This window comes from Taudactylus pleione, unplaced genomic scaffold, assembly GCF_031769625.1.
Source record: "Taudactylus pleione unplaced genomic scaffold, aTauple2 ptg000703l, whole genome shotgun sequence".
NCBI lineage: Eukaryota > Metazoa > Chordata > Amphibia > Anura > Myobatrachidae > Taudactylus > Taudactylus pleione.
Window position 1 is genome coordinate 5,239,138 of NW_028285105.1, and position 14,069 is coordinate 5,253,206.

The 14,069-nt window shown below is 48.3% G+C and overlaps 1 protein-coding gene across 1 annotated transcript in view; it reads right to left on the reverse strand.

Annotated features, from left to right (window-relative positions):
- Positions 1-2,650: 2,650 nt before the first annotated feature.
- The window catches only part of NUP54 (nucleoporin 54), a 38,338-nt gene continuing 26,919 nt past the window's right edge, over positions 2,651-14,069 (reverse strand). Inside the window, exons 11-13 of the mRNA XM_088456418.1 lie at positions 13,747-13,866; positions 13,116-13,226; positions 2,651-3,288 (exon numbers count right to left, since the gene is read on the reverse strand). Coding sequence (XP_088312544.1) covers positions 3,160-3,288; positions 13,116-13,226; positions 13,747-13,866 — 360 coding nt within the window. The 3' untranslated portion in view covers positions 2,651-3,159. The remainder of the gene's footprint in view (positions 3,289-13,115; positions 13,227-13,746; positions 13,867-14,069) is intronic.

The following is a 14,069-nucleotide window of genomic DNA, read 5'->3' on the forward strand; positions in this document are numbered from 1 at the left end:
GACCTGAAAGGGGCACAGAGGGAGATAAACTATAATGCTTGCAGTGCTAACCGAATAGTGCTGATAAGAATAAAAAATGCAAGTGCTGATACACAGAGTACTAGCCTGACTCCTGCACAGCTCTCTCTCTCCACCCTGTAGTGCGTGTAAAATGGCCACCAGCGTCCTTCTGGAAGCGCTGAGGCTGCTGGGAGGCAGGAGCAGAAGGGAAACTTAGGCTCCGCCCCCCCGGCTATGGCGCTCTCAGCGCTAGCAGAGCGCACTGTGAATGCCCGCCTAAATACATGTCCTGGCTCCTCTGCTAACCAGGGAGCCAGGGAACACTAACCTTAACCCTGCCTGTGCTGCCGGCGGCGGGTATATGCTACTGGGTCCCGCGACGTGTACTGCATGCAGCGCGTCTTTGGGTACCCTAGAGACTGAGGTGTCTGTAGCAGGAGACTTTAGTGCAAACCGCATGCAGCAGCGGTGAGGATCTCGCGGCAGCTTCCTCGGCGCAGACAGGCAGGGGCAGTAGGCTGCCTGTCTGTCCTCAATGCTGTAGAGTATATTTTCGGAGCCCTAAGGAGGCTTACGTCCAGCTCCCAGGGCACATTTTTTAGCCTGACCTGGGGGGGGTATAGAGGGGGAGGAGCTAGCTACCAGTAGTTTTTTATTTAAAGGTGCCAGCTCCCGGTTAACACACTCCTATACCCCATTGTACTGAGGGCTCCAGTGTCCCCTGGTGGATGAAGGAGAAAAGTCATTTATTATGACTTTTTAGCTAAATTTGCACTGAGGTATAGCAACCAAAAAGTCTAACTTGCACTAGATAAATTCATTGCAAATTTGCACCTAAATGCAATGTGCCCCTTCGAAGTAATCCAAGGGTAGCAACTAATAATGCAAGGATAATTTCCAGTGCGCTTATTTCAAGGACACACATGAAAGGACTTCTAGCACATTGATAAACTTCCACCATTACTCACAAATAATGGAGACTGCTGTTGCTTACCTCATGTGAAGTCTGATTCTGCCCAGAACCAATGTAGCAGCTGGCTAGTAGAGCAGTGGTAATGTCCAAGCTATATGAGAGTGCTGGGACCTTGTTAAAGACAACAAATTTGATGGAAAACCCCACAAAACCTCTCTTATGGTGGGAATTTCATTATACAATCTAGTTACGTTGCATTGCTTCAGACGAGAAAAAAAAAAAAAATGACATTACATACACACATATATATATATATATATATATACACACATATATAATTGCTTGCAGGATTACTTAGGCTAGTGCCAGGTGGGTGAATCACCATTCCTTACTAAGAACCATTGTGAGACTGATATTTGCCTTGGACAGGCAAAACTCAAGAAGAAAAAAAAAAAAAAGTGTCAGAATTTGGTATCAGTGTTCAAAGAATAATATAAATATCCATGTTAAACTCCTCGCTTAACAGTACAATTCCAGTCATATAAGAAATGATGAAACATGGTGTGGTCTACGAAATCAGTTTTTTATTTTGAGATGCAGTGGTGGAAATGTAGTCATAAATGATTACAGCATCCAGAAAGACGCAGATACTGACAAATATATGTACCAGCTTGTTTATTTCTCTTAAAAGGTTTTGAAAATTAGATTGAAAAAAAAAAAAAAAAAAAAAAGTCACAAGAAAATCATACCAAATCGCTGTGTGAATTTTTTGTTTGTTGTTAAAAATATTTTTTTATCCCGTCATTTGAGCACCATGGTTTGTCAAACACGTCCATGTAACTTCAGACTAAACAAAGTGATCAATAATCTTTTTCACCACTGCGACTGCAGCCTTGTCTGAAAGAAAGGCTACCCTCATCTCCACAATTGACAGCACCAAAAAAAAAAAAAGAGAAAATTTTAAAAATAAATGAATAAAAAATTACGTCAAGAAGAACAACAACTTTATTTTATTAAGTAAGATATGTGGGATTGTGAAGGGACCTGAATATTTCAGATCGAGATTCTACTTATGGAAATACTTTTGAGAGGAACGCTTTAGATAGTAAAAGTGCTTTCTCATGTTAAATACCAATTTCTGTGTTTAACAGACATGGTTTAAAAGCGAGCAAGTTAGGGATTCACTAAGGCTCAATCCAAACTACACAATTTAAAAACATAAGTTTAATCAAGAAGTGTTCCTACTTTTTTTTTAATGATTTAACAGTCTATTGAAAAAGGGATGAAGTATTTCTCCTAACACCTAATTTCATAAATAAATAAATAAATATATATATATATATATATATATATATACATACACATACACACACACATATATATCATATATATATATTATATATACACACATACATATACACACAGTGCCACAAAGAGTCTGCACCGCTGTACATCTAAATAGCACATTCAATTACAATACAGAACGTTACACAACTTAAAAAATATATTTTCAGTGTAAAAATCAATATATATATATATATATTTTTTTTTTTTAAATCTTTCAGTATGAGACTTTAACCACCTAAAATAAAGAGAGTGTGTGGGGGGGGGGAGCTGAAAATAAAGCAAAGAAACGGTCACATCATTGCTTTTTAAATTGGATAAAGATGGGCGAATATGGACTTTAAGTGAAAACAATATTTTTAAGACAGAAATAGACAAACTGCAAAGCACACGTCCGTAAGAAAAATATTTATTGTATATTTCCAATATGACCCCATACTTTTAAAAATCAGTGTTTATGTAAAACAGTCTTATCACTGAATTTATCTTCCAATACACCATCAGTTGGGTGTTATTCTTTCACACTTAATTTTCACCATTAAATCAATGTGCTAATGGAAAAAGTTCTAATGAAGTAAGCCCACAGTCCTGTTATAAAAGTATTGCTTCACGCTATTGAGGTTACCATCAGTACTCATTGGTTTTTAGAAAAGAAGATAGGTTGCTGATGGAGTCCTTGATGCAGCAATCTGTCTCACAGTTCAGGTGTGACATGTAAAAGTGGAAAAAAGGAAGAGATTTTGAAGCCAAAAGTTTAGTTTCTACAGTAACACGAGCACTTTAATGTTGACAGTGGACCTGAAGCTCAAAATCTTTGACCTCGCGGATTCCACATCATACCTGAAGATTTTTTATTAGACTTTCACAACTAATGTCTCTGAAACAGATGGCGGTTTCTGGTGTCAGCTGAACATTCCCCCACGTATGTGAACATTGTCACTCAGGCCTTGTTCAATCAGTTTGATGTCTTCTAGGTCATCCTTGATTATACTGATCAAATGGCTCAGGCCCTCTTGCTGCTGCTTGAAGTGCTACAATGGAAAAAAAAACCCATCAGGATTCTGGTATATACCAACAAATGCCCAATATACACTACTATCCTTCATTCAAGAGAGTTAGGGGCCTATTCAACAATAATCACAATATTATTAGCTATTTTACTTACATTTCACAGCTAGTATGCAAAATTCCTTTCAGGGACAGCGCTTGCGTAAACAGGCTTCCTTGCGAAGTACTGGGCAGCATTCTTTTCGTCCAGCCGAAAAAGATTTTTGTTCTTACCTGTTAAATCTTTTTCTTGGAATCCATAGGGGATGCAGGCTTCAACACTGGGTATAGGTGGCTGAGCTGGAGTCTACGCATCAAACTGTTCAGTTTCTCTTCCCAGCACCCAGGCTCCCTCTCCCCTATACCCTGCCCCCAGACCAGTTAAGTTAACAAGCCCAAGGCAAGAGGAAGGAGAAGGAAGACTGGCATACACTCTGTACAAAACACAGTGTAATGGTGCATACACACGGTCAGATTTTTCTTCAGATCTGAACGATAACTATTCAAAAAGTTGGTCAATCGTTCATATCTGAAGGAAAATCTGACATTTCTGAACGATGAAAGATGCGCGTTCCCGATGGTCAGATAACTATATCTGACATCTGATGGGTTTGCAGTCAGATTTGGACGATTCAATTCATTTTAATGCAGTAAAACATTGTTCATAGTTCAAATCGTTGGTAAAATCGTTCATCTGACAAATCTGACCATGTGTATGCTCCATAAGTGAAAAGGGAAAGTGGTAACTGCAAAAACCCTGTAAGCCAGATGAGTCAGGGTGGGCGCCCTGTGTCCCCTATGGATTCCAAGAAAAGGATTTAACAGGTAACATTCATAGGGGACACAGGCTTCAACACTGGAATGTCCCAAAGCTGTCCCTCTAAGAGTGGATGATACAGAGCTGCGCTGAGAACCCTTCACCCAAAGGCTGTGTCCGCAGAGAGGTGAAGGTGTCAAAGGAAGAGGACCACATGGCTGCTTTACACAGCTGCTCCGCAGAGGCACCTCAACTAGCTGCCCAAGAAGTCCCCACTGCCCAGGTGGAATGAGCTTGCACCACGGCAGAGGTAGGAAGATCTGCTGCAGAATAAGACTGGCGGATAGTAAAACGGAGCCATGAAAGGTGGACAGACGACCAGGCCCGAACCGCAATTTCCTCACCTTGGGAAGGAAGCCTGGGCGTGTTCAAAGAACAGCCCTGTCCTGATGAAATATTAAAAGGGGAGAGCGACATGAAGCTTCCCTAAATCTGATACCCTACGGGCAGACGCCATAGCCAGAAGAAACAAAGTCTTTGCGGTGAGCCATTTGACATTCACCGATTCCAGGAGTTCGAATGGAGGTTCCTGAAGTGTTTTGAGCACCACTCACAAATCCCAAGGAGCCAAATGTAGGGACAAAGGAGGTTGTATACGTAGAACACCTTGCATGAAGGTGTGAACATCCAGTATAGGAGCAATTCTGCGCTGAAACCAGATAGACAAAGCAGAGACCTGCACTTTGAGAGATGCTAAGTGGAGATCTAGGTCTAGTCCAGCCTGAAGAAAAGGCAAGAATACAAGAAACGTTAAAGACTTGAGGGTCATAGTTTCTTGGAGCGCACCATTGGAAATATGTATGCCATATTCTGTGGTAAATCCTGGCTGAGGTCGGTTTACGTGCTCGGAGCATGGTCTGGACCACAGTGTTGAAGAAAGCCATTAGGAGGGATGTCCTAAGAGCCACGCCTTTAAAGACAGACAGGCCAGGTCCGGATGTAAACATGGACCCTGAGACAAGTCTACTAGTAAAGAAAGTTGAAGAGGAACATCTATGGAGAGCTGTTGAAGATCGGAGTACCAATGATGTCTGGGCCAAGCCAGAGCTATCAACAGGACTGTGCTCCCCCTCCTGTCTGAACTTTCGAAACACTTGAGGAAGCAGGGATATTTGAAGGGAAGAGACATGCCAACTGGAAGTTCCATTTTCCCAATAAGGCAGGTATGAACGCCGCATCGGGGTCCTGTGTTCTGGCTCCATAAACTGGAAGTTTGTTGTAGTATCTGGAGGCCATGAGATCCACTTCTGGAAGACCCCATTTGTCCACCAGCAGCTGAAAGACCATTCTCCTGCGTGCACGTCATGACGGCTGAGGAAATCCGCTTCCCAACTGAGAATCACCGTGATGAATTTGATGTCGAGCAAAATTACGTCACCGGTGAAACTTTTCCGGAGAAACTGACTTTTCGCACCTAATTGAATACCCCCCTTAGTAGGTAAAGGTTTAACTTTTAGCAGCATTTGCTGAAAAACCGTAGAGGTTTTAGCCAAAGTCAGTGCTGAGGTAGACAGCAAGTCTATCCATGGGGAGGCAAAGGATTTACAGGGGGTACCTGCTGTGGCCATCCCACAGATGGAGCTACCACAGGGACTGCTACTTGGTCCACAAGTTTTGCCAGCATTTGTGAAAAAGCATCCCAGAGTGGGTCCTGAGGGAGAGACACCAGGGCTGATGGACCTGGGGCTGTGTAACAATTAATAGAGACCATCCTCAATGAGGTAATCTGTGGTTAAGCCCACAGAGCAGGACTTACAAGCTATCAGAGTAGGAGGAGCAGCATCAGGCTGCTTGTTATCCTTTCCTCTGCCAGGCAGTCACAAGAATAATAGAATACACAGACTGATGCAAAGATGTGAACACCTTGCAGTATGTGTAATATGGCACAATGTAGTGTGCAACCGCGGTATATAGTATGTGATAGTCCTCACACTTAAATAGCAGATGTGAGGTACAATGAACCCCCAATACCTTAGTATGTCAGGGTATAGTAGAAAAATAAGTGACAGGTATAAACTGACAGTATAGAAATTAGAGATTAGCGCTAGCACAAGTCACATACAAATGCAGAAAAAAACATTACATATCTGCAATGGGCAGCAACATAAATTACAGACCACAGTGGCTGGTTGGATATAGCGCTGTATAACCTGGCCCGTGGAAGAGGTATACAGGGAGACTGGAACCAGCGTTTCCCGGAGACCTGCTATACCTAAATTGGCTGCCGCGCATCTGAAGGGGCGGAGGGTGAGGGAGAAGCAGCACAGGGAACACCAAGTCTGCAGTGGCATGGTGACCTGAACTGAGGGAGGGGCTGCAGGGAGAGCGCCTTATCCCCTGGCTGATGTTAACCACCAGGTCCCCTGGCCTTTACAATAAGCCTCTGCGCCAGTATAGATATGCCCCGGTGGTCTAGTGGAGTAGTGGGCGAGCCAGTGTCCACACATCAGCATCTTTGGTCTGTCTCCTGAGACCGGAGGCAAGACTGCACGAGTCCCCAAAAACAGGGTTCCACCTTACCTGTCCCCTGGATTCCGGGCTGCATCCTGGGTTCTAGGGAGCCTGCTAGCTAGTCCCCCTCTGAGCCCCGTCGGGAGTACCTAGCACAGCCTTGGTGTCACGGTGCCGCGGAGGGGCGATAGGGCGGCAACACAGACGTCCGGAGGACAGTCTGGTACTGCTCGCCCGTTTGGTAAAAAATAAAAAGTAAATGAAATCATAAAATTAAAGCTTGGGCTGCTTAATGCAGCCCTGTTAGAATGGTGGTCCAGCTCCTGCCGGACACCAACAAAACTGAAGTGTCCTCAGGCTGTGGGCGGGCATAGGGGGAAGGACTGGAGCATCCCTGGGATTGAAAAATATGAGATATGGTAAGAACTTACCCTTGTTATCTCTATTTCTACGAAGTCCATAGGGTTCCACAGGATACCTTGGGGTATAGGTGTGACGTCAGTCGCAGGGCACCAAACAGTTAAGCTTTCAGCCTCCCAGGATGCACTGGGTCCCCCTCCTATACCCCACCCCCGAGCCAAGGCACCTCAGTTAGTTACCAAGCCATAGGCCGGAGGAGGAGAAGGAAGAGAGAGAACAATGATCTGGACACATACAAGAATCACATTCTCACCAGAGGGAGACGGAAAACCGGTGACCAGAGCAAAGCCCATCTGCAGCACAAGTGCGACAGGGCGGGAGTCCTGTGGAACCCTATGGACTTCGTAGAAATAGAGATAACAAGGGTAAGTTCTTACCATATCTCATATTTTCTACTTCAGGGTCCATAGGGTATCCACAGGATACCTTGGGGATGTCCCAAAGCAGTATCCTTTAAGGGTGGGGACGCTCCTGTGCTGAAAGGAGAATCCGCCGCCCGAAGGAAGCATCCTGAGAGGCGAAGGTGTCAAACCTGTAATACCTCACGAAGGTATGGACAGAGGACCACGTAGCAGCCTTGCAGATCTGGACTGCAGAGGCACCACGTCGAGCTGCCCACGAAGGACCCACAGACCTAGTGGAATGAGCCTTCAGAGAAGGAGGAACCGGCAGGCCTTCATGAAGATAAGCTTCAGAAATAGCCATACGGATCCAGGCTGCCAAAGTTTGCTTTGAAGCAGGCCAACCCTTTTTACGGAAGCCATAGAGGACAAACAAAGCGTCTGACTTCCTAAACGAAGAAGTGCGGTCAACATAAGTCCTTAAGGCCCACACAACATCCAAAGAGGCCTCACCCACGGAAAGACCCGGTGAGTTAAAGGCCGGAACAACGATTTCCTCGTTAACATGAAACTGGGAAACAACTTTGGGAAGAAACTCGGGCCGAGTGCGGAGCACTGCCCTGTCCCCATGAAAAACCAAGAAAGGGGGTCTACAAGAAAGAGCCCCTAACTCAGAAACACGTCTGGCCGAAGCAATGGCCAGAAGGAAAACAGTCTTAGCTGTTAGCCATTTAAGATCCACTGAGCCCAGTGGTTCAAACGGCGGTCCTTGGAGAGCCCTCAGGACCACAGCCAAATCCCAAGGCGCCACAGGTGGAACAAAGGGCGGCTGAATGCGGACAACACCTTGCATAAAGGTGCGCACATCCGGGATTGTAGCAATCCTACGGTGAAACCAGACAGACAGGGCCGAAACCTGTACCTTCAAAGAAGCAAGGCGAAGCCCATGATCTAGTCCCGCTTGCAGGAAGGCGAGAATCCGAGACAGACGAAACTCCCGCGGTGCATAACCTCTCGGTCGACACCACTGGAAGAACGTATGCCACACGCGATGGTATATCCTCGCGGAAGACTGTTTCCGAGCTCGCAACATGGTACGCACCACAGAGCTGGAAAACCCCCGGAACCTCAGCATGGCCGTCTCAACAGCCACGCCGTCAAAGACAGCCGAGTCAGGTCCGGGTGACGACAAGGACCCTGAGACAAGAGGTCCGGTCGTAGCGGCAACCGCAGAGGACTGTCCATGGACAGACCCTGAAGGTCTGAGAACCAGTGCCGTCTGGGCCACGCGGGAGCTATCAACAGGAGCGTCCCTCCTTCCTGTTTGAATTTCCGGATTACCCGTGGAAGAAGGGAGACCAGAGGGAACAGATATGCGAACCGGAACTTCCACCGGACGGACAGAGCATCCACCAGAGACGCCCCTTCGTCTCTTGTGCGAGACTCGTACACCGGCAACTTGTTGTTGTGCCGGGACGCCATGAGGTCGATCTCTGGAAGACCCATCTGTCCACCAGTAGTTGAAAAACGTCCGGGTGCAGGGACCATTCCCCCGGATGAACGTCCTGGCGACTTAGAAAGTCCGCCTCCCAATTGAGCACTCCCGGGATGAAGACCGCTGATATGGCCGGAAGATTGCGCTCCGCCCAAACCAGGATCCGAGACACCTCTACGAGAGCCGCCCGGCTTCGGGTTCCTCCTTGCCTGTTTATGTAGGCCACGGTGGTAGCGTTGTCCGACTGGACCTGTACCGGGTGACCCTGGAGAAACCGATGTGCCTGCTGGAGAGCATTGAAGACCGCACGGAGTTCCAAGATATTGATTGGAAGCTCCGCTTCTGTCGGCGTCCACCTGCCCTGGAACAGATGTGGAACCGAAACTGCTCCCCAGCCCCGAAGACTGGCGTCCGTAGTCAACAGGACCCAATTTGGAATCCAGAACGGACGTCCCTCGCTGAGGTGGGTTGTCTGTAACCACCAAGCAAGGGACAGGCGAACCTCCGGGGTGAACACAATCGTCTGGGACTTCAGAGACTGAGGCAGCCCGTTCCACTTGGACAGGATCAGGTGCTGCAGAGGTCTGGAGTGAAACTGGGCATATTCCACCATGTCGAACACCGACACCATGGAGCCCAGTAACCTCATCGCCGAGTGTAGAGACACCAGGCGGCTGTGCAGACAACTGCGCACCCTTGACTGCAAAGCAGAGATCTTTTCCTCCGTCACGAAGATCTTTTGCTGTCCCGAGTCCAATAAGGCTCCAAGATGCAGAATCCTCCGAGACGGGATTAGAGTGGACTTCTGCCAGTTGATTAGCCAGCCGTGCCGTTGCAGCAGGGCAATGGTCAGGTCTAAGTGGCGTAACAGGAGCTCTGGAGATGCCGCCACCAATAACAGGTCGTCCAAGTACGGCAACATGCTGACTCCCTGCAGCCGCAGAGAAGCCGCCATGACCGCCATCACCTTGGTGAAGACACGTGGTGCTGTCGCCAGGCCAAAAGGTAACGCCCGAAACTGGAAGTGGTCGCTGCGGATTGCAAACCTGAGGAACTGTTGATGGCGCAAAAGAATAGGGACATGCAGGTAAGCGTCCTGTATGTCCAATGACACCATGTAGTCCCCCGGTTCCGGCGCCAGAATGATGGACCGTAGGGTCTCCATCCGAAACTTCGGTACCCGCAAAGACTTGTTGAGTGCTTTGAGGTTGAGAATCGGACGATACGACCCATTTGGTTTCTGTACCAAAAAAAGATTTGAATAGAAACCCTGGCCCCTCAGGGAGAATGGAACAGGCACTATAACTCCAGCCTGGAGCATAGTGTGCAATACCTTCCGCAGCTCCGTAGCCTTGTTCCGGTCTGATGGTAGACCCGTGGTGAAGAATCGAGCCGGGGGTCTGTGCCGAAAGGAGAGGGCGTAACCGTGGGAGACCACCTCCAGAACCCAAGTGTCTGTTGTAGTGACCGACCAACACTGGGCGAACTGCAGCAGGCGGCCTCCCACCCTGGGATCCCCCAAAGGGAGGCCCGGACCGTCAGGCCGCAGGCTTGTCATCTGGCTTGGGGTCCGAACGTCTGGTACTCCATGCCTGCTTCCGGGGCTTGACCGATTTCCTAGGGCCAGCCTGACGAGGAAACGACTGTGGTTTGGGCCTACCCTGGGCCCTAGATGACCGAAAGGACGATGGTCCAGAACCAGAAGGAGCAGCGGCCGACGGGAGACAAGCCGATTTGGCTGCCGCCAGCGTGGCCACAATCTTATCCAGATCCGGACCGAAGAGAACTTCTCCGGTAAACGGCAAGGCTTCCAGACCCTTCTTGGAATCTGCGTCCGCCTTCCAGGATCGCAGCCACAAGGTGCGACGAGCAGCTACCGCTGCTGAAGAAATTCTAGACACTAGAGTACTAATGTCTAGAGCCGCCTCGTTGATGTAAGTGGCCGAATCACGGAGATTGCCAATCAACTCCGCCTGTTCGGCCGGACAGTCGGAATCAAAAGAAGCCTCTAATGAATCTGCCCAGCGCTCCATCGCTCTGGCAACCCAGCAAATGGCCATAGCCGGCCGTGCTACCCCCCCCGCAAGGGAATAAGCGGACTTCAGGCAGATTTCCACCTTGCGGTCCGTAGCATCCTTAAGGGAGGACATGGATGGCATCGGCAATGTGGCACTACGGACAAGACGGGTCACGTGAGAATCCACCTGTGGAGGGGATTCCCACTTAGCAAAATAATTATCCGCGAACGGATAAGCCACCGCCAGGCATCTCTGCGGCTGGTATCTTTTGCCAGGCTGTTTCCACGCCTCCTCTAAATGGTCCACCAACTGACCCGAAAGAGGAAAGACTGTGGCATCGCCCTTCACATCTTTGAAAAAGGCATATTTAGACTTAGCCGCTGGGGGAACTTCGTCCTCAATCACCAAGGCTGTGCGGACCGCCCAAATAAGTCCAGGAATATATACTTTGGACTTAGCATCAGCGTCCTTAGTATGGAGAGGTTCCTGATCGTAAGGATCCAGAATCTCCCCATCATCAGACGTCCCTTCGTCATCCTCATAAGGAGCGGACAGAGACGCCACCGGCCGTTTATGAGGCCGCATCACAGACTCCCCTTGCAATACATCCGACAAGTGCTGTACAGAACTCGTCAGGGAGTTAACCCACGCTGGCTCCTGAGAAACCGGGAGCGGGGAAATAGGGAGACTGTGGGGTACCACCAATTGTCGTGGGAAACCCTGCATGGGTGACGACACCACAGACTGCTGGGACAAACCCATCGGAGTAAACGCGGGCTGCGGAGCTAACTGGCCCACTAAAGCTGTTAGCGCCTGAGCGAAACAAGCCCAGGGCGGCTCCTGTACCGGTGCTGTAACCGTAAGAGGCCGCGCCATGGACAAACACTGCCGGCAAAGGCCCTCCGCGCTACCCTTCCCCTCCGCTAACGGTACTTTACACGTGGTACACTGTAGCCAGAGGGGAAAATCACTTTCAGACATGATGGCACCACGTATGTGACCCCTCTCACCAATTATATATTAAATAGGCGAGAGACCACCCTGCAGCACCGCACCGCAAGGGCTTAGCAGAAAGAACAGGGACAGTAATAAAGCTGACAGTTTAGAGAAGAAAAGTTACAGGCAGCGCTAGCACAGTCACATACAATGCAAAGAAAATCAATTCCTGCACTAACAGCGCTGATCACACAACTACACAGACACAGGGCCTGGTAGGACACAGCGCTGCATACACAGACCTGACCACAGCGGAGGAGAGGTATGCGGGGGGGACCCAGACCACGATGCTTCCGTCCAGTGCTTCCAGCAGCGTTCACCATGCGTTGGAGAAGATGGCCGCCGAGGAGCAGAGAGGAGGCTGGCCTGGGGGAGGAGCGCTGACACAGGGCCAGTCAGCACAGTGCAGAGAGGGCTGTGTGCAGCGGGGGAGGCGCCGGCTGTGAGACAGGGAAGGCGCGCTCCCCTGGCATGCATTTAACCCCTGGGACGCCGCAGCGCTACCGCTCTGCTGCGGTCCGCTGTCCCAGGGGGTAGTGGAAGCGCAGGTTGGTCGCCTGGCTCCACGCTGCAGCCAGTCCCCAGGGAGCCCCCTGCCTGGGGACTTAGGACCATGTGATCAGCGGGGACCCACCGCGGGACCCCGCTGCTTACCTCTGTCCCCCTTGAATCCGGCCATGGTCCGGAACATCTGGGGTCACTGCTAGCTGTGACCCCAGATGCCCACCAGCATCCCCGGATCAGTACCGGCGTTCTGGTACCGGCGGGGTGTAGGGAAGACAGCATGGACGTCAGGACTGACTGTCCATGCTGTTCATCCAGATGTGCAGCCACAGCTGCATGAAGAAAAAGCTTCAGGGGCTCTTCTAGCCCCCACTCCAACAGGTGCACCCGACTCCGGCCGGGCACCAAACTAAACTGAGGTGCCTTGGCTCGGGGGTGGGGTATAGGAGGGGGACCCAGTGCATCCTGGGAGGCTGAAAGCTTAACTCTTTGGTGCCCTGCGACTGACGTCACACCTATACCCCAAGGTATCCTGTGGATACCCTATGGACCCTGAAGTAGAAATCTTTGCTGTTGGTGTCCGGTCCTCCAGGTCCCACTTACACCCCAATGTCTCCCTGTGGAGCCCTATGGACCCTGAAGAAGAAATATCCTTTTTCTGCATGCAACGCAAGCATAAAGCAAACTCTCTCTAATCTCTGCAACTACAGACTGTTAATAATCCACAATCAAATAGGTACTGATATACACTGTGCTCACAGATCGTTACCTGCTTTATTTCTCTCAAGAGATCTCCATCTACATAATACTTTTCTTCTGATCTCACTGCTCCAAAGTGATTCTGCATTCTGATCTGTGACATCAGTTCATTAAGTCTACCCTACAAAACAAAATGTAACAGTGTATCTCCAAACCAATAACAGGCGGTATAAGTTAATTACATTAAATTACACAGAACTGGACAAAAAAAAATGGTCCTGTAGGGAATTCTATATACTTTTCAAGCCAAATAATACACAGTACCATACATAAGACAGTTTCTTAAATGGAAATAACCCCATTTTAAAATGGACTTTCAACTTCCTTTTTATACATTTTCGGTAAACTATATGTACACAGAGAATCTGGATTTGTGTGACAGTATTAAGGAACATATCATGAGTCTAGCAAGGTAAAAAGATATGGCATCTATACAACTCCAGCAGCTCCAACAGAACACCACTAACCTCAGTGATCAAACTAGGGATAAATGGCATCATGGTTTTGTCGATGTGTAAGTAGCATGTGGGTCTAAGGTCCACCACAGTAAGTACAGTAGTATTGACACATAGCAGCTATACACATTGACAATATGAAAATGCTTCTTGATAGTACGCCGAACATGCAAAAAGTAGAGTCACCTTGAACTGGGTGGGTGCATTAAGTTCACACTGGATAGTGTCTAACTGTACACGTAGATGTTCCTCTTCTGCTTGTATGGCAAATCCACTTTTCCGCTGTATTTCTTGCTTTATCAAAACCTGTTTAAAATAATAATGAAAAAGAAGCGACTTGTTTCAGATCATGGGTTACATAATAATATCCAACTCCCCTTTTTAAAACTTAATTTCCCCATTTCAATACGTGCGACTGAAAACAATTTGCAACAATTTCTAGCAGTACAATTTAAGCTAACCATTTCTTTTAGAAGCTACCTAAACCCTCTAATAAATGATTGACATTA